This window comes from Cyrtonyx montezumae, unplaced genomic scaffold, assembly GCF_038088225.1.
Source record: "Cyrtonyx montezumae isolate F1298 unplaced genomic scaffold, pur_monq_1.0 scaffold_0, whole genome shotgun sequence".
NCBI classification, from domain to species: Eukaryota; Metazoa; Chordata; class Aves; order Galliformes; family Odontophoridae; genus Cyrtonyx; species Cyrtonyx montezumae.
The window spans coordinates 44,778,526-44,802,689 of NW_027071824.1; the positions used below are offsets into that span (position 1 = coordinate 44,778,526).

At 37.3% G+C, this 24,164-nt stretch overlaps 1 protein-coding gene across 1 annotated transcript; it reads right to left on the reverse strand.

The window, feature by feature from the left end:
* Positions 1 to 5,574: 5,574 nt before the first annotated feature.
* Positions 5,575 to 12,490, reverse strand: CENPW (centromere protein W). The gene is made up of 3 exons (XM_065736767.1): positions 12,311 to 12,490; positions 8,680 to 8,793; positions 5,575 to 6,604 (listed from the first exon to the last, which is right to left on the reverse strand). The coding sequence occupies exons 1-3, from the start codon at positions 12,398 to 12,400 to the stop codon at positions 6,578 to 6,580; spliced, it is 231 nt and encodes a 76-aa protein (XP_065592839.1). The 5' UTR covers positions 12,401 to 12,490; the 3' UTR covers positions 5,575 to 6,577.
* Between the last annotated feature and the right edge of the window lie 11,674 nt (positions 12,491 to 24,164).

The window sequence follows — 24,164 nt, forward strand, 5'->3', positions numbered from 1 at the left end:
GCTGATTTCCAAAGTATTTCCCCCAGGATGCTATGGATAGAGTAGTGCTTCTACTAAGACCTGGATATTTGCCCAAAGCAGCTCCTTACACAATATAATGTATCTAGCAGGAGAGCACAAGCCTCAGAGCTACGACAGCTGTGACTGGGGAAAGTGTTATACTCTGGAAGATCAGTGCTTTCTCCTGCACAGGTATCTTCTGGATCCAAACTAGTTTTGGATCATTCATCTACAAGGCATTATATATATTCCAAACAATACTGGTGATAGGGTTAGACTATTCTTTTCTGTACCTGGAATCACTCCTAGAGAACTGTTCCATCTCTTCTCATTTTATAAACTTCAGTCAGAGTGCAAAAGAATGTTTCACCTGGGTGTTGATGGCTCCTTTGAAGTTCTTGTCTTAAATTCTCTAGAGATCAGTACACATTTCAAAGCCAACAGACTGCCGAAGGATTTCTACTAACTACAATGCTTGTTTATCAAGCTAAGCATCGTAAAAAAAGTTCCCTTTCTCCAAAAGAAAAAGGAACAAAACCAAAACACACACACCCACAATAAAGAAAACAGAACAAAAAACACCCACAAGCAGTCATTTCCACAGCCACTTGTAGTATAATACACTGAACTACGACAAACATCTATACAGTTATAAGCAGTATGTGCATTATTGTCCAGATCCAGATAAATTACACGAATGTGCCTTCAAAAAAAAAAATTGATAGTTTTATTCATTTAGAAAAAGTGTAGTTTTAAAAGTTGTTGCTGTCCTAAAATAAAACACCATTATGTTCTCCAGTCTCATCGAGAAAAGGAAACAAAGAAAATATAATCAAGGTGCATTTCTGAAAAGCGTGTAAGTTGATTTTTAGTTACTATCACGTATTTGTAGAATTTTACTGATTATGGACGAGTTTCCTGTAGAGCTCTTACAACAAGAAAGATAAAGCTCTTTTTCCCACTTTTGACTGAATTTTCAAGGTTTATTTAAATGATTTTATGAAAAATCTTCCAGAGAAGGCAACAGGAAAAGCAATGTCAAAAAGTATTACCCTGTGAAATTCTGATGACAATTTAGGAAGGTATCCTGTATACCAGAAAAGCTTAGTTTAACTGTAGTTAAGGTTGAACTAACTTTATTGGAAAAAGTTTTAAAAGAACACTGTTACTTAGACTACATGCAAGCCACTGCCCTCTTTCCCCCATCCCTTTATATTTGGAAAATCTGGGAATCCACAGTTAAATTTCAACTTGAAAAACAACCTAGGAAAAAAGAGATATTGGAAGCTACAAAGCACTGTTAAGGTCAGCCAGGCAATCACTATGCCGTGCGTCACCTTTCCCTTTTTCTTACTGCTCTCTTTTCTCTTCTAAATTAGTCTTTTTTCAATTGCTATCCAACTTTCAGAAATTAATAATATTTAAATAACTCACATATTTTGGAAATAGCACTGTACACACACACAGTTTTCTCAGAAGAGGGAAAATTAAGGAATAAAGAATGTAGGTGTGTTTAAACAACCCGTCATCAGCATGTTAAGTTTAACTTTTACTGAGTACCCTCAAACATCTGGGACCAGAGGCTTCTGTGTGCAGTTTCAGTTTCTATTATGCAATACTATTTTAAAAACTGGCTTACACATTATATAAATGTTTTCCTTCATCTGGTTTATTTATAAAATTCACTGAAATCTCATTAAAATTGATTTCAGTTATATAACCTAATATCAGTGTGTACTTACCTGGTGAAGTTAAACAAATGAAAAAAAAATACACATTAGGCTGTCAGTTTTAGATAATACAAAGACAGTTGTACCAATTTAAATCTGATTCAAGGAATTCAGTCTAAATAATTCAACCCTCTTCTTCATTACATTTATTTGGAAGTGTTCACTCTTTATGATTTTCTTATTCAGGAGATGTTCAATTGCCAAAACACATATCCTTCTGTGCTTTCTACACACTCCTGAAAGAAAACAGGAGTCTGTTTCTGAAGCAGTTGAAAGAGCTTGACCTATGTAAGCACAAGGTGGCTAAAAGCAAGCCAGTCCTGTAGGAAGTGCTCCTGGCTTTCCTGAACCACTGCAATCACAGCAGCAATTACCCAATAGTAAGTCTGTTGTCTACATTTCTTTTGTAAACCAGAAGTAATTTTAAGGCTGTCTAGGTGGTCTTACCTATGTTTTTCTATGCTTTGCCCATTTTCTATTCACTAAAATCATCCTCACAGAAAATACCCTCTCGTTAAGAAATCTGATCTCATAAACTAGTTACCCAAAAAAGTCTTTGAGCAGTTTGGTCAGTATAACCTTAATATCCCGGTCCACAGGAAAATACTAGGTACCAAAGACTGTGTGAATTTGATGAGTGCAGAGCACAAAGAAAATGGCATGCCCTCACCATGGATAACCAAGCAGCAAATGAATGAATTTCAACCGGCAAAAATCTACAGAACCAAGAGCTTACACCATACATCTTCAGAGTTACTGTTTATCTTTAGCACAATAAAAATGCTGTCAGCATCTTCTTGCCCAAGATGAGAAACTACTCAAACATGCCAGAAATTTTTCAGTTACACTTTGTCACATCTACATAGGCCAGTACAGCACCTATATCATAAGTACAGTACCATTAATTTGTATCAAGGAAATTATGCTTCAATACACACATTTATTATACATTAAACTGAACAACTTCACACACTACTCTGAAACAGTTTGAAGGACTTGGCACAGTTCACAGTTGTGGAAAAGGAAATTTTGTTTTACTGCAATCAGTACTTTTATTTGAGCTACCAGTCAAATCTTCTAAATATAGAATTGTAAGTCATCTAAAAAAAAGAAAAAAAACAACAAAAAAAACAAAGCACTTAGGAGTTATGATGCCCTATCATTAGTTGCTCTAAGGTAATAAAAGAGTAATGGAATGCCAGCTGAATCTGCAGTCCAACCAATATTAGCTATATGTCTGCATTTATGGTTGCTTGTCCTATAAATAAATCCTGCATTGAACTGCTGATACTATACGCCAGTTTCTAAACGTGAAGCTACGTTGAACAAATAACTATAGATCTATAGCTAAGTAAGAAAATAATCTGATGCTGCAACACTGAGTTTTCAAAAGAGATGTTCGAAATCCATTGAAGCCTCACAAATATACCCTCTCAGCACGAATAAACTGCATACCATTTTTTGAAGGGAAAGACTTTTTTATTTAATTGCTAATTGTAAATGCCCTTCACGTGTCAGCAATACAGGCTTTGTAGCCTTTAAAAAATAAATCTGGACGCATCACAAGTATATTTTTAAATAAGAATAAACAAGGTTTTCTCTTAATAGGAAGTTACTGCTGGGAAGAAAAGAAGTCGGTTTTTGCTCTATCTCCACCTTATGGCTAGAAAAAGAATTTTCCTACTACAGCGCACATATTTCTGTATTGAGGCTTTTTTCCCCATCATTGTATCATTATAGCCAGAGAATATTTATTACTTGTACTTTATAATATTCTAATAATTACACACATTCTCCACTTGAAAGAACAAAGCTCCAAGGCATAAATGTCCTCTCTAGCACCCATGTTAATTTGCTGACTCAAAACGGCAAAGTTTTGGATAGAAAGGTCATTATTTGGGCCCTGATTCACAAAAGCATAGAGCCTCACATGCTGTGGCTGATTCCATTAGGAGTTAAACAGCTAGACCTCTCCAGAGATAACCTTCACTGACATACCACTCAAATATTCACAACTGTACTTCGTAGTTTCAAATCTAATAATTAGGTGACATACAGTGCCTTATTGACTTGCACGCACTGGGTAAGCAACTAACATCAGCTACTCTGTAATGTGAAATACAGGACAAGGGCCACCTGAAGTACTTTTGTCAAATTCTTCCATTTTGCTATTGCATCTTTTCCTTTATGTTGACAGTCATAGTGAAGGTGTGGAGGACCTGATACAGAACACCTGGGAAAGCTGTAAATTAGAGAATGGGAAGACTGAGTAACTTCTCAATATACCTTTAATTTTGTAAGTCTTCTATGCTGCCTTCCTGAGGAAACGAAGACTCACAATTGTTGCCTGAATACATTATTTCTCCTTCCCAAAATCTCTTGAATCCTACCTTTGCAACCAAAGGACAGTCAATAGAGAAAACTCAATCTACATTTCTGAAGGTTTCATGAAAACCAACAAGTAGAAGAGGCCCTATGTGTGCAATAGCATGACTCTTCCCTCAATAATCCTTCCCGTATTCCTCTAGAGAAACCACACAGAAGATCAAATAAATATATACAAAACCCAACATCATTAGGCCTCTACTGCAAATCTAGTTTTTCAAAAATGCTTTCTAAAGCTACATCTTTTCATATTTTGTCAATAGCCATCTGTCTTTATTAGAGACTCACTGGCCAAGCAAATTACCTTAATACATCCTCCCAGGCTATAATAATTGGAAGCCTTTGTGAGTATTTAGGCAATACTGCTGTGATGAGTTCATATTCAAAAAAGGAGCACAGGGTAGAGAAGGGACTCTACAAGTGCAGATGAAGGGGCACAGAAGAGCTGCCATATATGAATATAAGTAATTAAACTTACGGGTAATATTCAAGAAAGGCCTAATAGCTTTTCACTTAAGTATTCAGAAATACACCTTAATTTTCAATACACATTTAAGAGAGAAACCTGAATACGTCTGCTTCAGCTATCACAAAATGTTCACAAAACAGTGGCAATCTAGTTTTTACACATTCTGACATGGACTTCTCAGGGCTTATAATGTCCCTTTCCTATAAAAAGGAAAAACAAAACAACACCTTCTTAGCCGTGAATACATCACAAAGAACCCTGTACAATATTAAAACAAAATTAAAAACCCACACATGAATGCATGGTTTTAACCCTTGTCTCCCTTCACCAATAGTAGCTGACCATCCATTTACTACTTGAGAATGAGAGCACTACACTAAGCCCTCAGTGAATCTTTATCAAAAAAGAATAAAGTTCAACTGGCTACCAAAACAAGATTCAAAAGAAGCAGAACGTAGAACTCAGATCTCTCCAAGGAGTAAAGGTATATAGTCATAAAAGGTGTGCAGTTAAAATACTTGAAGAAAAATGAGAGAAAAACAGTTCTAGAAAGAAAATCTAGCATTATAATTAAACTTTAGTCACAGAAGTTAGGAAGAAAAAAATACAAATACCCAACCTGGCACCTCCATTGCTGAGAATGTACTTCAAATCATTTAGTTACACATGTATATTCTCTGCTTGCTTTGTGGATTTCAAGGGAGTAAGAGAAGAAAAAGGAATCTAGTCAATCAAGAAGCAGACCAAACCAAGCTCTATGAGTTAAAGCAGAACAGACATCCTCTCTTTCCGCATACTGTAAAAGCATGCCTTGCAGATTGTGCAGGACTAAGAAGCTCATGGACAATACAAAATCTGAAGTCCTGACATCATACAGGTTCCTTAGATTACAAAAAAATAAACCCTTACAGAATACAATTTTTGCTGGTTTTCTAGAATATACTCCATAATGTGTTAAACAAACGATTCAATACATAATAGTACAAAAAAAATCTTTATTTTGAAAATAGCTCACTGTGCATATTATCTACTATAAATTCCACAAAACAGTATTATCAGCTCAAACACGAAGATTCAACTCTAGCTTTATAAAGATTAACTAAGTATTTAAAACACAGATTTTAATTCAAGATTTTAGGTAACATTCATTTCCAGATATCTGACAAGTTAGAATGACGTTCAAAAAGTGGTAAAGGAAGTAGATCAATCTTCATGCCAACTCAGACCCTGTACAACAGTGAAGACAACTTCAAAACATCAGCTATGCCAGATATTCCTCCCTGCTTCCAACATGTGTCTGTTCACTGCAACTGAATTAGAGGTTACCAACTTGTCCCATATACCATATCAAACAATCGACAAGCTTAACAGTTCAGAGCATGATTTCTAAATATAAAATATGTATTCTCACTCCATAATGTGGAAGCCGTTAATCTACTTTTCAAAGTAGACATCTGTAAACAGATCAAAGCCAAAGTATTTAGCATACTAGCTTCTACAGCACTTATTTTGAAAGCCAAGATTTTGCTTATCTAGTAAATCTGCTCTGAATTGCACAATCTATAATGGAATCAGTGAAATCTGCATCCTTATTGCTGTTCCTTCTAAAAAGTTTCACACTTTTGATGATAAATTACACACTGTACTTGAAGAATGTGGACAGTATAGTGATCCCTTCATTATTATGGGAGAAATAAAGTACAGCAAGTCTTAAATTACACTATCACTAATATACTGTATCATTTTTGTCTGTAAGTGATACATTCTAAAATTATTTATCAAGTGTATGAAAACATTACAGTGTGTGTCCATGTATTTATTTTTCAAAAGCAGAAGCAAGATACTCAGAGTCAGGAGACTGACAAATAAAACTAAATGCTTTCACAAACGCAAAGCTGGTTCACAGGATCTCAGTTTAGTAAGAAAACACAGAAAAACATTTGAAAACTCCATTGCTGTTTAACAGCCTCTGCATTTCTTTTTTTTTTTTCCTCTAGCCTCTGCTTTTCTTTAAAATAACCTGCAAAAAGAGAAAAGTATATGTATAATTGCATGTATCTACATTACAATCCAGGAAGCAATAAGAATATACAAAACAATACTAAGATATTCAGATCAGTGGCACTTCTAGCCAAGCAATTTTTTTTTACAAGAGTAGTAAGCAAAGGTAGAAATCTACGGAAAATGATAGGAAAGAGGAAGAACATTTATAAATATGCAAAATCAGAAAATGTTAAAAGTCATAACCAAGAACTTTTTAAAAATAATAAAAGAAAAAGAAGCCAAATCTTTCAATAAGTTGAATGCCAAGAAGTATCAATAGCACTCTCAAGTCCTCACCATATTCCTTGATGCTCTTATCCAATTAGGCCTAGACAAAAAGTAAAAGCTAGGATCTGAAATTATACAGCTATTACACTCAGTTTTCGTTTGCGATGCCTTACTTCTTCCTATATTAAGAGTGTCCAGACCCTTGGAAGGACATTTTTTGGTTTGGAGTTCAAGTTGAAAACTGAAGTTCAAAGCCCAAGTGGGACCACTTAAGTGTTAACATTATTAAAATACAGGCAGTTTTTCCTTTCTTCTCATCTTAAAAAAATATATATATAAATGGAGCAAGAAATGTTCAAATAACATTAAGATTGCAGTTAAAAAGAAATTATAAATGCGTAAGATTCCAACTGCAACATTAACTTGGCTACCTTATACATTCTGTATATATTTCTGTTACTATAGTAATAGAAACTATCAAACTAAACATTTTGCTAGAAGAAAGAAAACCCGAAGATAAACAGAAACCACAGGACCAATATCAGATGCCACTGAGTGTTACTCTTCCAGTTTGCACAGCAGCAGAAGGTGGTTGGGTAACTCAGTGCATTAGAGTAAGTTGCTTCAGAAAACCCAGGCAAAGAAGATTTAAGTTTGATTTTAGGAAGAAATTCCTTATTCAGAGTGTGGTAAGGCACTGGCACAGGTTGCCCAGAGAAGCTGTAGATGCCCCATCAATGCCTGGAGGCATTCAGGGCCAGGCTGGATGGAGTCCTGGGCAGCTTGATCTGAGGGGTGGGGTCCCTGTCCATGGCAGGGAGTTGGAACTGGGTGGTCTTTAAGGTCCCTTCTAAAGAAGGGCATTCTATAATTCTAAAGCAGCCATCTCTCTCAAGTGAAGTGAACTGAACTACAGAATACAACAGAACTCAAGGCATACACTAATTCTTTCTAAGGAAAGAAGACTGTATAATCCCTTCATCTTTCTCTTATTCTACAGCTACACAAAACTTAAGAGTTCTGTAATATTGCCAGTTCCTTCTTCTCATACATTCACACAGTAATATTTATGCTGAATCCATAAATTAATTCATATCTTAATCTTCTCTTAGTTCTTCCCTTGTAGGGAACAACATCATGCAAAGTTTGTTTGCTCAAATAGTAATCAGCACAAGGCCACAAGAATCCCCTTAAACATCTTTCAGACTAAGGTAAGAATTGACAACACAGATTTGAACTCTTCTCCACTTGTTCCATACTGCTTCATTTCTGTTATTTCAGTCAAGATATTAATTTGATATTCATCTGAAATAAAGATCCTCCAACTTCGGAACTTGCTCCAGTTCCAAAAAGTTCAGACTCCTCTTCCCTTTCCCAAAGCCATGATATCAAACAGTAACAAGTTTTAGTTTTGCTAGCCACAGTTGTTCATAGGCAGATGTGATCTCTTACTACCCATCCAGAATAAAGGTGTTCACTGTCAAAGCAGCAGGGAACTCTAGGACTAAACAATCTTTTAACACAGAGCAGTTATTGATTTGCCAGTGCTGTGCTGTCACAGCCACGTAGCTTTCAGCCCAGAGATGTGTCAGCAGACTTCAGCACAGACATACTCACGTAATGCAATATGAGTTTAAACATGGAATAATTTCCTAAAAATAGGACTATACTTACTAGGCAAATTAATTTGAAGCCTTAGTGACAGCATTTGTACAGGCTTTGGATTATAATTAAAAACATACTAACACTCAGAACTTCTATATATGCTATTGTAATATATTTTACATTGAAAGGGAAATGAAAATACTGGAAATGCCTTATTACCTTTGCTGCAGCTATAGCATGCTCAGGTTTAATTATTTTACTTTTGTTCTCAAAAGCATTTGTCCTGGCTTCTTCTGCTAGCCGATGGAGAAACAACAAGAAGCTCAAATGTACCTTTAAAAGAAGAGAAAAAAAGAAAAATAAGGAAGGATTCAAACTGCTTTTACACAATTTGCTTTGTTAGAGGTTCACTGTCTGAGACAGAATTCCTGTATTCGGTTGCTTCCAAATTCCAGAAGGGTGCTCTCCAGAAAAAAAAAGTATCACTGTTCAAGTCTTAATAGATACTAAAGAGATTCCTTAATACAAGACTCTTGTTAAACTGTACAGAGTGCTTTAGAAGAGGTTGTAGAGTCATCGAACAGAAATAAGGTTTGGTTTACATTATCTGTTTTTTGTTTGTTTGTTTTGTAGTAGATTGTAAACCACTTGGAGAATGAGAAGTCTTTTTGCTTACTAGAAGATCTCATCAGCTTCCAGTGACTAACTCAGACAGACTATTAATGTACAGCAAATCCATCTCCACCTTATCACCAAACGTGCCATAGACAAGTTCAAGGACTGCCTTTATCCAGTGCAAAGGAGCATTGACATGAATTTCTCTAGCAGGACTAACGTATCATTGTCAGGAGGTTCCATCCATTTATTCCCAGCTCATCATTTAACCTTTCTACATGATTCCTGCTTGATACATAATCCTGCTCTGTTCAGTATCAGAATTTCAGCAGCCAAAAAGAATGCAAAAAGTTATTATTAAAAATTACCATTTAAAAACACCTTTGTGTAGCCTACGATGCAAATGTCCAGCATTAAAATGACATTATATGAAGCACTTTAATAGTCCAACATTGAAAACTGGCAAGAGCACCTACTGTCAATTAAATATCCAAACAATAATTTTAATACATAGAATACAAATCAAAAATATTATTGAAATATAACAATTATGTACATGAATTAGGTGACATTCTTGATCTGCCATCACATCTTTCTAGACAAAATAACAAGTTGCAATTTGGAGTTGACAGGAAATAGTTTGGCAGTGTATTCAGAGCACAAAATCTGTTGTAACATGTTTCATTACTCATATGACAGACAATTCAATTTTTTTCCTAAGTCTGCTGAACTCAAAGAATAATATTTTGCAATAGATACAGCTATATTTTTGTCTTTGGAAGCACCTACTACACTAAGCAGATGTCCAAGCAGGTTAACTTTGCAAAATATCAAAGTTGGTTTTAAGTTCCTCATGAAGAAATTAACCCTGGAAAAAAAAAATCTGCAACGACACTAAGTGTCAAACATCATAAACCTCATTATTGGACTAATTAATACAGAGTTCAGATTCCTAGGCATAACCTAGGGGAGAAGGAGGAACAAAAACTTCCAATAATTCAATCCTTCATGCTGAGACACTGTTAGCCAGGACTAACAAACTAGTGATGAGGGCAACCTCTTTCATTTTGTTTTGATGACACAACTTTAGAACAATTTATTAGGTAATATTTTGCCTTTGATACTCATGAGATTCTATGCCATCAACAAAGACAAAAACAGTCACCCAATGCAATACCTCAAGCTTTTTCTAATGTAAGTACAAATCTGCATTCCTAGCATAAAACAAGCAGTTTTATGAGTTTCTGCTGAGCTTCTGCTTTTCTTCTGTAATTCTAAGCTAGAACAAAGCTTGCCCATCTTATCTAAGACAACTGGGTGGGAGTAGGTAACATTCATTACCTATTAATTTCAAAAAGGGAAATTACACACAGTCAGCACCCCTGAACATTCCTGTTCAGAAAAGGGTAAAATAAAAAAGATTGGCCTTCTATTTAATTTGACATCACCAGAAGATATGCTGTAAACTTCCACCACTGCATGAAAACTTGTTCTATCTCATCCCTCGTGTTGGAAAGAATACTCATATAGTCATATTTTAAGCAAGGTCAGATTGTTGTTGGTCATTACTTTCAGCCAATTCAGTTTACTGACTGCATTTGTGGCCCACAAAACACTACTGCCAGTAGAGAAAAAGATAAGAACCAATGGCTGAGATTTGGGAGGGATGTCCACTTACCCCTTTTCAGACAACCACACTTCCTTGTAGCCAAGGAAACACAGACCACGTGTTAACAGTGGCTGCAAAGAATGTATTAATGGTTGTGCAAGTTTGTTTAGTTTCTACTGCATCCCACTAAATGAGCTTTGGATGGTTCTGAGCACAAGTAAAGAGAGCTGAAGTCCTCAGTCCACAAAAAACCATACAGACAGCAACAGCAAGAGGAAGAGATGCATTTTGTTACGAGGCAAGTTAGAAAAATACGTCCTGTCTACATTCAAATGTAAATGCTGTCATGTAAGCACCACGTTAATCTAATTATACGCATTTTATTTGGTATATGTACATATTTATTTAGTATGTATATTGCATAAATAGATATACAATACGGATTATTGCTGTCATAATCACACATGGCTAAAAACAAAAACACATTACAGTCGAACTAACTCAGGCAATTAAAATCACTTCAAAAAATATTTTTACGTACAGATAGCTCCTTCCCCCTACAGATACCACAGTTTCTCCAAAGGTCAGGTTCCTCTGTACAGCTGAGCACTATTCCAGCAACACAAGGCCTTCCTGTGACAAGTCTGTTACTGCAGGTCAGGATGTAGTGGGTCAGTTTTTTCCAACTTACTCTGTAAGACTCACGTTACCTCCTACAACTTTACAAGGAATACTTTTAACCCACAGACAGGATCCCAACACTTAATTTCATTACATTATTCTTTTTTTACAGGAAGGGTTGTTAAGCTTTGGAATAGGCTCCTCAGGGAGGTGGTTGAGTCACTCCCTGCATGTGTTAAAAAAACATTTGTATGTGGTGCTCAGGGACAGGATTTAGAGGAGGGTTGTTAAAGTTAGGGTAGTATGCTTAGGTCGTGGTGGGACTCGATAATCTTTAAGGTCCTTTCCAACATGAGTGATTCTAGGATTAGATGATTAAAAGACATTCCACTGCTTAGTTTTATACTGAGATTACTTGAGACTTCCTCCCAGGCAAACATTGATTCAAGATGCTCTGACAATTTAGCAACTCATTCATCACAATTCAGCTGAGTACCAAACACCACTTTACATGAACAAACTTCTGTATGTTATGGCCACCTAAAACAGACCCCATTTCTCACTCCATCTACGCCAAACTCTTGGAACAGCAGTGTGTAGTTGAGGAGTGACACAGTGTTTACACATAACCCATGCCTAAGCTCGCTGTTAGAGGGAAACCTACAACTCAGAACAGCAGAAAGCAGCATCACTACCTACCAGCCGTACGATCGGACTAATGAGTTCCCCACCTACCCACCAAACCCGCTTCCTCTCTGCCTGTAAGATACTGCACTTACACCATCCATAATCACCTGACATCCCATTATTCCCAAAGCTCCTACCGCTGCAGCACGCACACCCCGCCACCCCATGCCACGCAGGGGATTAAACATCTCAGGGCTCCAACCAGGAACAGACGCAGCCAAAAGCACCACGGACCCCACACTGCGAGCATTCCGGAGCGGGCGGAATCCCACTCCCGAGCCCCCAAGAAGCGCCGGGGCCTCAGCTGGCCCGCCTCACCAGCAAGTCGGCGTTGGCCGCCAGGCGCAGCTGAGGCTTGTGCTTCTTTATGATCTTCCTCAACGTGCCGCGGGACACCGTGCGCCTCATCCTCCTCTTCCTCCCCCTCAATCCGCTCCCGCTGTGATGGGCCCCAGCGCCGCCGTTCGAATCCGCCGCCCCGACGCAGGCGCGCTCCCGCCGTGACGCACTTCCCAACGGCCGAGCACGGCGCCGCACCCGGGGCGGGGCTGCGGGATGGCGGGGCAGCCTTTCCGGGGTCGGAATTACCGGGAAAGGCGGCACCGAGCAGCGCCGTATCGCTGCGGGAGAAAGCGGTGTCATCCAGCCCCGCGGGGACGCGGACTCTCGGATCGGCGAAGCCGTCCGATGGTCGGATGGGAGAACCCCGAGCCCGTGCTGGAGTTGCACGGGTCGGCTGGGCGCTGTGGTGGTGCTTTCCTATGCGAGAACCTGCAGGGCGGGCTGCTTCATTATAAGCTGCTTGAAACTTCAGTTGCTAAAGCACCTCACCAAAATCCCCACCTTGGTTTTTCTAACCAACGAGAAAGAAAATGAACGTGGCCGTCTCTTGACCACCTTTACCTGGCCTCATAAGCTGGCTGCTGCCGTGTGCAGAGCGTTCCCAGAATGGAGGGGATGTGCCTCAGAGCCTCCTAACGAAGCCTTGGGCCCATGGTTTTTAAGCAAACGTCTTACAAGTGCAATGGAGTTTACTTGCTGCAGAAGTGGAGGGAGCTGTGCAACACATATGTTCCCTCCGCTGCTGCCCTAGGGGACATGACACCAGAGGGTCCAGCCTGCATAGGCTGCAAGTCCTGGGTGCCGAATTAGCACGGTCAGCCTGTACAGAAGTGAGCCCAGAGAGGTGCTCACGCTCTCATACAAACACCTGAGCAAAATACCGTACCCGAATCTAACTCGCACACATCAACACACTCATCTCAAAGCAGCCACCGCTTTAAAGTGACACCCCTCTCTCGCATCCGTCCCTGAACGTCTCTTGCAGCGGACGGATGCTGCTGACTGAATACAGGTTTCCCCACCGAGGGGCCTCTGTAGCTTGGCATTCTCTCTGCATTTGGACTCTGTGTACTTAGTTGGAGAAAGGGTCAGGATTTCATACTAAGGTATGGAGCTTTTCAGCATATTTATTAGGTTTTTTTTGTTTGTTTGTTTTCTTTGGCCTATGAGATGTTTGCAAATTTAAACATTAAATCAATATGATAAATATATTGCCTTCATTTTAATATGTCAAAATTATCAGCGCCTAGAGGCAGGCTGGTTTTATTAAAGCATACTGTTAAATCTGCATGATTTGGTATTTTAGTTAATTTTGCACAAAACGTGCTCCAAGTAGAAGTATGATATCTGACAGCAGGAGAGAATTTAAGATCTGCCAGTTCTTCATACTCTGTTGGGTATTTGAAAATCATGCTTTGTTCTTTCAGCTCCGACTGTCAGTGGTCATTAATCATCAACAACGCAGGTCTTAAAATCAGGGTCTCATATTTTTTTCTGTAAATGTGTAAGCACTAAAACATAGCTTTTTTCTTTCTTTCTTTCTTTCCTGCTGTTTAATAATAGTCACAGTTACTGGCTCAGCAGCACTGACAGAAGTAAACATTTGTTTTGCCACTTAACTAAATGCATATGACTCAGGAGCTACATGGGGTCGTATACAGTAATGCATACAGTCTACACACAGAAACTTGCATCAGGATTGACAGTAATTCAGCTTGCCAACAAATTCAAATTTACAGTAGTTCATGAGACCTTACCGAGCTGAGAATCGGGCCTTGCAATCTTGTGCAGTCAGTAGGAGACTGGTATGGGCAATCATTTTGCACAGTATATGAGTTGCAAGACAACTCCACTGTAAGTCCAAAGCTATTAATATATGTCATACACATTTGAAACTGTGAAGTGAATTGCATAAAATAACACTGAGAATCAATGCTTGGAACAACATCTTTAGTCATGTGCTTGCTGTATGGGCAACACTGACTGAATAATGAAATCTGTTATTAAGTCTGATAAACCTGTGTTGGTTCTGACAGCTTTCTATTTTGAATTGACTATTGTTTGGTTTTTGCAATAGAAAATAATATTTTAAAGTACTGCCTCAAAACTATCCGTGTACCAAATTTTCTTTTTATCATTTGAAAAATTTATGATATAAATTACTGCAAGCAATTGAGAACAGAGGTTCAATGGAAAAATGACAAATTATAGGTTCTGGTCTACTGAGTGAACATGAACTCCGATAGCTAAAATTTCTCCTCCGATGTGTGTTTTAGTTTATTCCCTTTGTCCATAAATATTTTTGTAAGTATTATTTTTGAATAGATAAATGCAGGGAAAATGTAGTACAAGAAAGCATACATATTCATTGCCATGGACAAAATGATTTACAAATTGAACTTAAAAAAAAGTCACAGTTTTCAAAATATTTTATTTGTACTAACATACAGATTAGTAATTCCACAACTGTTTTTCCTTTTTTATCTTTCTGATAGAATCTTTAATGTTCTGATGTAACACTGTTATGAAAAAATATATAACTAACTAAAACAACCTTGCAAGATGTATTTTAAATGCATTCTTAAACACTGAAATTGTTGATTTTGTCATGCTCTTACAGCCTTTTCATGAAAGACAACTGTGTGCAATATAGATGCATTTGAATGTGTTATAGCAGCTTTGCAACCATTTCCTACGTGCAGCTACAGTATTTTGAAGCAATATTTCAAGAATTTTAAGGATTTCACTTTTTAAAAATTGCAATTTTTAAACATACCGTAGCTCATTTTGTGAGCTGGATGTGTTTCGTGGCTTCAGCTGCAGCACAGGATCATCTGAGATTTCCAGGAACATTTAACTGTGTTTTAGAACTAAATACACCATCTGATTCAACTGATGATAACATTCAACTGATGATGAGAATAGGAAAATTTAGTAGTTAAAACTCCACCATCCAGCTCTGACTTCTTCAAGTAAACAAACAGCCTTTGCAGTGTTTGAATCAAGGCAATTTCAGTAACATAGTTTTGTCAGCTCTGCTTCCAGATTATGTGCATTTCTTGAGAACAGCTCAGTACATACGAAGAAGAGGCCTAGCTTGCGTCCATCACTATTGAACTGCAAACTAGTAAACACTTTATTCTCCATTTCTGTAATGAAACGGATGATTTTAAAGACTAATTTGACCCACTTATCTGATCTGTTGTAAATTGAAGCAAGTGTAGTGTTTGGAAATTAAATTGAAAAGCAGGGTTTCATTTCTGTTGTGAAGTTTTTATAAGCCCATCTCAGTTGTTAAGTAAGTTTTTTTTTTCTGGATTCTGACACTATCTTCAGGCAGGCTCTTCATCAGCTCTTCATCAGTTCATTATTTTAGTTCCAAAGAATGCTGAAGAGCTCTATTTTAAATGTGTAATAACTTGAAATTAATAATCACATTTTATAGATTCTTTGTAAGCCAAAGGTCCCTTGGTCTCTTCTCTACTCATACAGTGTGTGTTAAACATTTTCTGGTGCTAATCCAGTTTCAGTGGCTGATGAAAGACTGTGAAACATATCCTGGATAAGAATGTCAAAGCCTAAAATCTTTTGATGTGTTCTTCAGTGATGAAAAGATACCTCTAAAACAGAACATAACAATTCAGCAAAAGTAAACTCTTCTATAATGTAGTTGATAGGCTTGATCTTAGTGGTTGGAGGTACACAGACTGTCTCCTATTACACCTGTGTATTCTTTCTTTTGAATGTAGGATAATGCAGGCGTGGTTGAAATCTTCTGTAGAGAAACAGAAAAAGAAAATACAAAGGAGTAAATTGTATGTTTTTCTCTCCTCCGTGGAACTTAAGCAGACCTCCTGCTAGAAGAAGAAGGTGGAAATGGCAACTTTGACAAAAAACTTTTCTCTTGTGGTTACTACTATTAATGTCAGTAATTTGACTGCAGTGGAAAATACTAGCAGCTCAAACAGAAAGACAGCTCTAGGATAAATTGTTGTTAATTTTTTTTTATTTTGCCTTATTGCTATCTATTTTTAGTCCCGATGTTAAACCGTGAAAAATCATAAAGGCACAGTGCCATAAATTATATTTGAAATTCACACTATTGGCTGATCTTAGGTTTTACAATTTAAGTTTCAGTTTTTCAGGATATTGTATATCAGATCTCTCAAGGCTGTGTTTGAGCCTGCCTAACATCAGTTGACTTCTGTACAGGCAAGAGACTGTCCCTCAGCCTGTTGTAACAGTTGGAACTTCATTCATAAAAATAGTAAGTGCATATAAATCACAGCTCAGTAGTCACTCACTTGCAGAGATACTGCACATTTGCTGTAAAAAAATGTACATCATTTACACAGTTTTAGAAGTAATTTAATAGGGGATTGCACTGATGCATGTATAGGTATATGTATATGTATACAACAGTGCTTATTTCCATTTAATTCTGTAAGAGAAAATTGTTTACTTCAGATTTTTTCCAGTGGAATTCCTGAAGTTGAGTAAATAATAGAAATAAAATAAATAAATTACTTCAGGTACCCACTTTGACTGAATTCCTGTAAATTTTATTGTATCGTTTTTAGATAATTTGATTATTCATGTTATGCTCCCGTATGTACTCACGCACACCTACTCATTTCATGCCAGTCATATATCCTTCACCACATTCTACAAGGAGTCATAGTATCATCTTTAGATGTGCTTTCCAAGGCTGCATGCAGTCCAGAGGGATCTTCAGCCACTTCTAGTTGGATCAGCTAATCCAGACCTGCTAAGAAAACATCTTGTCTGAGAAACTTTCACAAACCTGAACAACATTTTGAAAAATACCTGTTCTCTGCCTTCCAAAAAAAATATTTTATACACACACATTATAAAAAGAGAAGGAGAGCACAGAAGTTAATGACATATCCTGGGCTCTCACTTTACTGAAAGCAGATCAAATTAACATAACACGATTAATGGTAATGGATGGCATCAGTACAGAATTGAAAGAAAAATTAATATACAGATACATACTATTCAACTGCCAACTTTTTCATTTTTATTAAGAAGGATAGATGAAAAGAATTGATCATGAGAAGGCATTTTTTCTTCACTTTGTTTTTCTCATGCAGTGTGACTACATCTTTCAGCCTCCCTAGAAGATATGTTAACATTCACCTCTCACAAGGACCATGATTTTCTCCATTGGGATGATTTTTATTTTTTTTTCTCTCAGAAATAAACCCCTCAAAGTCTGATATGCAATAGGTTGTTCCTACCTTTTTCTTGATTTCCTTCAGGTTGTGTGCTCTCTCAAATGCAGAATGTTATGCTACAGAAAGGCCTGCTTTGCTGTGCATCTTTCCATCAAGTATCTGGCCTCAAATGTAGAGGAAAATAGGTGATCCCAATTTGAGATGTCAGTTCCTGCACTAAATAAAATAGCTGTTAATTAGTGTTTCTGATTGCCACTCATCCTCTGCTCCTAAATCCCTAAGTAATTCAGGAACAGGTTGTGAGGGCCCTAAAATGAAAAATGACCATTACTGGCTTGGGACTGCATGCTTGTCTTGTGAATGCCCTAATGTAAAGGTATATACATGTATATTTATCAACATTAAAGCCAGTTAGCAACTCTTCACAAAATATGTCGGGACAAAAACATAAATACAGTTAAATATTTTGTCCATCAATAAACAGTCAATGATAACTGTCTGCCAGCTGATTTACCCTGGTGCCCCAAATAATGGTTACAGCAAACTAACTTCAAAGAGCATCAACGAAGTGGCAGGTCAGTCAGGCTTCAAATGAGGTGAGTTGATTCCTAATTATTTAAAATCTACTTTGTGTGCTAAAAGCAAATTTACAACGTTATTGTTATATGTGGGAAAGAAGAATAGCAACTATAGCAAGGAAAAAATTTGACTATTGACTTCCGAATACATGGAATACTTTTATAGAACAATAGAAGTGGTCATTTGTGCACAAAATAGTCATGTACTGTGCAGTCGATGAAAATGGTGGGAATAATATATATATTTTTTACTTTTAACCATCATTGATACTGAAGGAGTATAAAAAAGAGTGTTTCAAATAAAATATGAATAATTCAGTGAAAATTGAAATCTGAATATATGTTTTCAGTGCTGATTTTGGAATTGAATAGGTTTTGTTTACTGCTAAGTGAAACAGTCACCTGAGAATGAAGCTGTATAATATATGCAAAATAGTTTACCACAAAAAAGTTCATCAATCAGTGATCTACCTTCTTTAACAAGCAGATGTAAAATCATCAGCCTTCGAAATTATGTCAATAAATTAATAATCAAATATGGTCTGTCCAGGATGAGATGGGTAGAACTTGACTTTTTTTTGGGGGGAAGGGGGTGGAATAAGGGATTGAAAATGTTAATATCAGTTTTGTAATACTAAGCTTCCTGGAGAAAGACAGAATTACTCTTTAGTTTCCTTTGTTGCAGAAATACTTGCATTATTTTTGAGTGCCCTGAAATCTTCCTGAATGTAACTCTACACCATGCCCTTTTCAAATGTGCAAATTCATTTCTAAACAAGAAGCAGAAAATAAACCTTCCCCCCCCCCAAAAAAAAAAAAAAAAAAAGAAATCACCCACCAGCTATTCCATATTAGTATTAAGTTGTCTTTTAAAAAATCTGGGTGAAAATGATTAATTTTGAAAGTTTACTGCTTCTATAAGAATAACAAATGAAGAGAAAATACATCATCAGATAATATGGTGAATTATAGGAATTACTAAATCATTTTGTCTTTCAGCTAGTTAACTGCAGCTTCCGTTCTTGTGAATGCAGTGTTTGTGGTTTTTTAAATATCCTGCTGTATGGTGTATAGACAGGGACTTCAGAAATAAATTATCTATTGAGCAAAAAAAAATCTTGTATTAGAATCATTTTGCCTTGTGTGGATGATAACATTTGCAGATTCAGATTGATTAAATAGAGTGGTAATTTGCGGAGTGAAAGGTATTGTGTATACTTCATGAATGTAAAATAACACCAGTAGGTAATGCTTAAATAAATGTATCAGACCACAACTTTGTAAAAATAATCAACAGCTGATACTCTTTTTCTTCAATAGGACAGGCATACTGTCTTCAAACAGTGCTTGACACAAAGGAAAACAGTGAGAGTATAATGCTTCAGGTTAATAAAAAAGACATCACTGTAGCCACTGCCTTGCACAGAGACAAGACACTGCTCCCTGCTGAAAGAAGCTGTACTGGAGCCTTAGCATAAGAAAAACCATATTATCTGAGAAGTCACATCGAGTTTTCTTCATCTACACTAACTGCTGGGTGAGCATATTGTTACAACAGAAATGCACATTGAAGCACAGTAGGCTATCTACCTGAGTTTACATAGTATAACTTAACTACCACAAAGCGAAGAAAAAACAGTTTCAAGTACAACTTCACACCTCTTGCATCATCAGAGATACAATTATATCAAAACTTAGGGACACAATGAGTCATAACACAAATGCAAGAGAAAGGCGTCCTGGGAGAGAACCATCAGAGAAGAGAAAAAAATTAGACTTGTACAAGGATATGGGAAGCTGGGACTAGATGCTGTTTTTTCAGAGGTTTTCTAATGTAAATGTCATTCAGATGAAGACCCATACTCACTGGAATGTTCAGCTGTTTTGCACTTCTTCAAATAAGCAAAACAGCTGTAAACCTAGCTTAATACTTCAATTACGCTGAATTTATGGCATCTTTACAATACCAGTGCAGAACAAAGCAGCTGGAAACAACAAGTAATTCTGATCCTAGCAATCCCTTTTTAGGGCTTTATTTGGCATTCTTAAGTCAGGCAAGTCTTTGCCAGTTTGCCTAAGATTAAATTTAGAGGCCTCTGAGAGGCCTCTGAAGATTAAACAATATTATACCATAGAACACATGTTCATAAATGTATAGACTTTAGATATTTCAGTGTAACATATTTTGAGCAGATTAATCTAATTTAGTAGCCTAGTGAACTGAGAGCTCTCACCGATTTCTGTAATTACCAGGATTGCATCTTCATTAATTTTGCCTTTTTTCTTTTTTCTAACAAAGAAGTAAATTGACTTTTCTTTCCAAATTAAATTTAATAATTACGTTCTGTCACATTTCTTACACTTGCAAGCTGTATGTGTGGGTGATAAATCTCCTTTTGCCCTCAGCTATAGGAGTCCTGAGACATGGTCCTGTTATATTTATAAATAGATGCTGCTAATATCAGCATGTTGATGTACAGTTCAATTCCATATAGCTTTTCTTTATGATTGTCAGTATAGAAGTTAATTTGAAACAGCTTTTTTTTTTTTTTTTTTTTTTTTGCATCTATTCTGCACTTTTGAGTTGGCTGCTTTTAGCAGACACAAACAATATTGTTCATTCAAGATGAGACTCCTCTTTTTGATCTCATGGACTAGACCTGTGCTAAGGAGTATAATGTTGGGCCTAGTTGCCAGTGTGAGAGCAAATACGGCAGCTATGGCTAACCTAATAAAAAAAGGGTGAACTAGTCAGTCCTGACTATTGGGATCAAACCCTGCCATGTACTGTCCTCTGGATTGTGTCCAGGAGCTGACTAACAGAGTACTTGTTGCTTCATGCCAGAGCTGAGTAGTTACTGATATTGTGTACACGCACCTGTAGCCATGGAGCAGTGCAGTAATGATTGCACGGAAGAAGTACATTTGTCAGAAGGCTGAAATTCCTAAATAAGAAGTTGCATGTCTAAAATAAACAGGCTCAACTGTCCAACTCAGCAAAGAAACTAGTCCATGCCAGGATTGTTTCTGGTGTTTATTTCTCTCTCCAATGGGCTAGGACCAAAGTCCAGCAGATAGTTCTCTGTGCTTGGGAATTACTGATATCACTGACCTACAAGATGAGCTTCTCGTACCTTTTCTTGCTTGTCCTGAATCTTGTTCTGTTTGCTACAGCAGCATCATTACACCAGGAAGAGTGCAAAGTCAGTATCTTCGTGCTGAACAGTCTGATATTTGCAGAAGGCTTTGGGAGGTGGGGAATGCAGTCTTCAGCCCCAGAATGTAAGAAGAAAATGATAAAATATTTTTCTCCTGAAGCAAATGTTCTCTATACACAAAGGTTTTGTACAGAACAGAAAGTAGAAAATAGTAGTTGCCAAATAGAGATACTGTCTAGTCCACTAAATTTTGGACAGTTAGTTTGGTAAACAGTCATACTAAAATGTGCTTCAGCTACTGATAACAGTTTCTGTTGTTGCTGTGGTTTTCACTTGTTATTGTGCCACAGTTTGCTTTAGACAAATGCTTTAGAAATGTAGAACTGATCTGGTCACAGTTTTTAAGCAGAACTCACAGTTCTACTGTCTAACACCCGGAATTGCTTCTCATCCTGTGGGCATGCACAGAATAAGAAATAATTAAAGCTTCCATTAAACAGTCTCATTCCGAAGTGTGGCATTGCCTAACTCTTACAGGAAATGGGAGTGCAATAGTCCAGTAACAAAACTGAACCTTCAAGTAGATACCTGTGATCTGAGCATAAATTCATGGGAGAATGTGTTGTATGCGTGTAGCTATGTGTGTAAAAGGTCTGAATTTCCCTACCAGCAGTGTCTGGATCCAGAGGTTTGATTTCAATTCTATTCCTCTGTTCCATATATAAACCTGAATTTAGCAATTAGAGTACTTTTGCATTCTGGCCACACAAGCACTTCTTCATACAAGCAAAAAACAGGTTTGGAAGTTCTCCTCTCTTTGGGAATATTTGATCCTAGAATTCCAGTTCTAGCATTTCTCTCACGGTCTGAAGTCTGCAAAGCATGAGTGTCCTATATTATACAAAGAAAAAGGCTCAGTCAGATTCATCTCCCACAGGGGATATGAATTGCTGTGTGCATAACTAGATGATTAATGCGGTTTTATGCAGCTTTACCTTTATTCTGGCATATCATAAATCTGTGGTACCACATACATGCCCTAGTACCACAAGTACTGTGCACAGATATACATCTAATCTGATATCTCAGAGACAGAGGAACATTTCAGGTGATACAGTTCTATAAGGCAATTTTCTCAAAAGTTACTGAGGTTTAATAGGTTTAATATGCATTCCTATCTTGCATTTCTTGTTAACAAAATTAATATTTCAAATAAACCCAGCTACAACCTGCAAAAGAATCAGAACCTTTTTCTGAATTTTGTAGGATATTTTGCAACTTCAGCATCTGTTATCTTTGTAAACCAATACCTTCACCGTATAATATGTCCAGTGCAGTTTGTCTTTTGCAAGGTGTCTCCTTCCACTGACTGTCAACTGAAGCACAAAAATGTTTAAAAAAAAGAACTCCTCAATAGCTTCGTGAGTAGTTGTCCACTTATTCCAGAGATCAGTAAAATGTTTGGCAATAAAAGCATGGACTGAATACAAGTACTCATTCACATGTCAAAGCCAAAACTGAAAACAGTTCAGTGGAGTGCAAGGACAAGAGTGGCAGAAAGGCACTGTTGAAAATAAGTGCAGCAAAATCATACCACTTTCCACCTTCTGAATTGATATAATGTACAGCCCAGCTACATTTCTGTAAAACAGTGTGCCTGAATGCAACTCGGGAACACTAGTGCCTTCTCCCATGAACAGGAGCCAAACACCAACCTGTGTATCAATAGATCACAGAATCACAGAATTGTAGGTGTTGGAAGGGACCTCTAGAGATCATTGAGTCCAAGCCCCTGCCAGAGCAGCTCCCTAGCCCAGGTTGTACATGGAAGAACAATTGCAGCTATGAAGAAAAAAGCATGTTTTCCCACCACCCAGCTTGTCTAAAATCTTGATTTGTAGTGTGAAGATTTGTTTTAAACATGATTTTGACCAGGTTGAATTTTGCAAACTAAAAGAAAAAGTAGATTTATTGGGGAGTTTAAGCTCTCTGGAGTTTTAACTGAATGCGGTACTTCATCAGTCAAAAAGCAGTGATTAGTTCAAAGCAAAAATTTGTGACATTCTATAACTTGAAGTCACCGCCTGACACTCGGGTGCCCACACCTTCAAAATAAGCACTGTTGGGACCCCAGAGTAATAAGCACAGCTGTTAAAACCATATCTGGTGTTAAGAGCACATCAAGAGTGTCCTTCTTCATATGGCTAGATAGTTTTTCCATCACTTGTACTTCAGTATTTCTGAAACCAGGTGTTAATTTTCAGGGGGATAGGAGGTTTCCAAGCAGCTGCCAGGATTAATATAGCAGCCAGCAGTAAACGCTGAATAAGCTTAGGTACAAAATGTGTACCATCTGGTTTCAGGAGTGTCTAGCCAAAAATGTGAGGCCAGTTCCTTTCATGTCCAGAAATCTTCCCTTCACTGGGAGTTGTGAAATGGATCTTACCTTTGCATTACCTTTTAATTCACAGCTCAGAGGAAGATTTGAATAATGGTCTTAAGAATATGTTGCGTAACTGTAAAATGGGAAACTAAAATGATGTGCTCAGTTAGCAAAATATGGACACAATTTGACAAGCTGAGATCAAAGTGCTTGCTCAGTCTCACAGTAGTCCAGTTTTCCAAGATGCTGTTTCTCTATCAGTAATATTTACCCATGCTCATCACAAACAAATTATTCCTCAGAGTTGACCCCCTGGTCTAGTAAGTTATTAAGAAGTTACAAAATGATGCCTGTAAGGATTGATTTAAGACCAGGGAAGTGAGGAATTTGGTCTCTCTTGTCTCTCAGTGAGGCAATCCTTCTGGGTTCCTTAGGTGTCTTGAGAGATCAACTGTTCAATATAAAAAATAACTTTACTGAATAATTTGATAAAAGAATAACCTAATACTGGCC

What these genes read in the sequence shown, in the direction of transcription:
- CENPW (XM_065736767.1), bottom strand. Translation starts at nt 12,400, where the DNA reads ATGAGGCGCACGGTGTCCCGCGGCACGTTGAGGAAGATCATAAAGAAG. An exon ending in CGGCCAACGCCGACTTGCTG is followed by an intron (nt 8,794 to 12,310) that starts GTGAGGCGGGCC and finishes CTTCTTTTAAAG; the next exon opens with GTACATTTGAGCTTCTTGTT. An exon ending in ATGCTATAGCTGCAGCAAAG is followed by an intron (nt 6,605 to 8,679) that starts GTAATAAGGCAT and finishes CTCTTTTTGCAG; the next exon opens with GTTATTTTAAAGAAAAGCAG.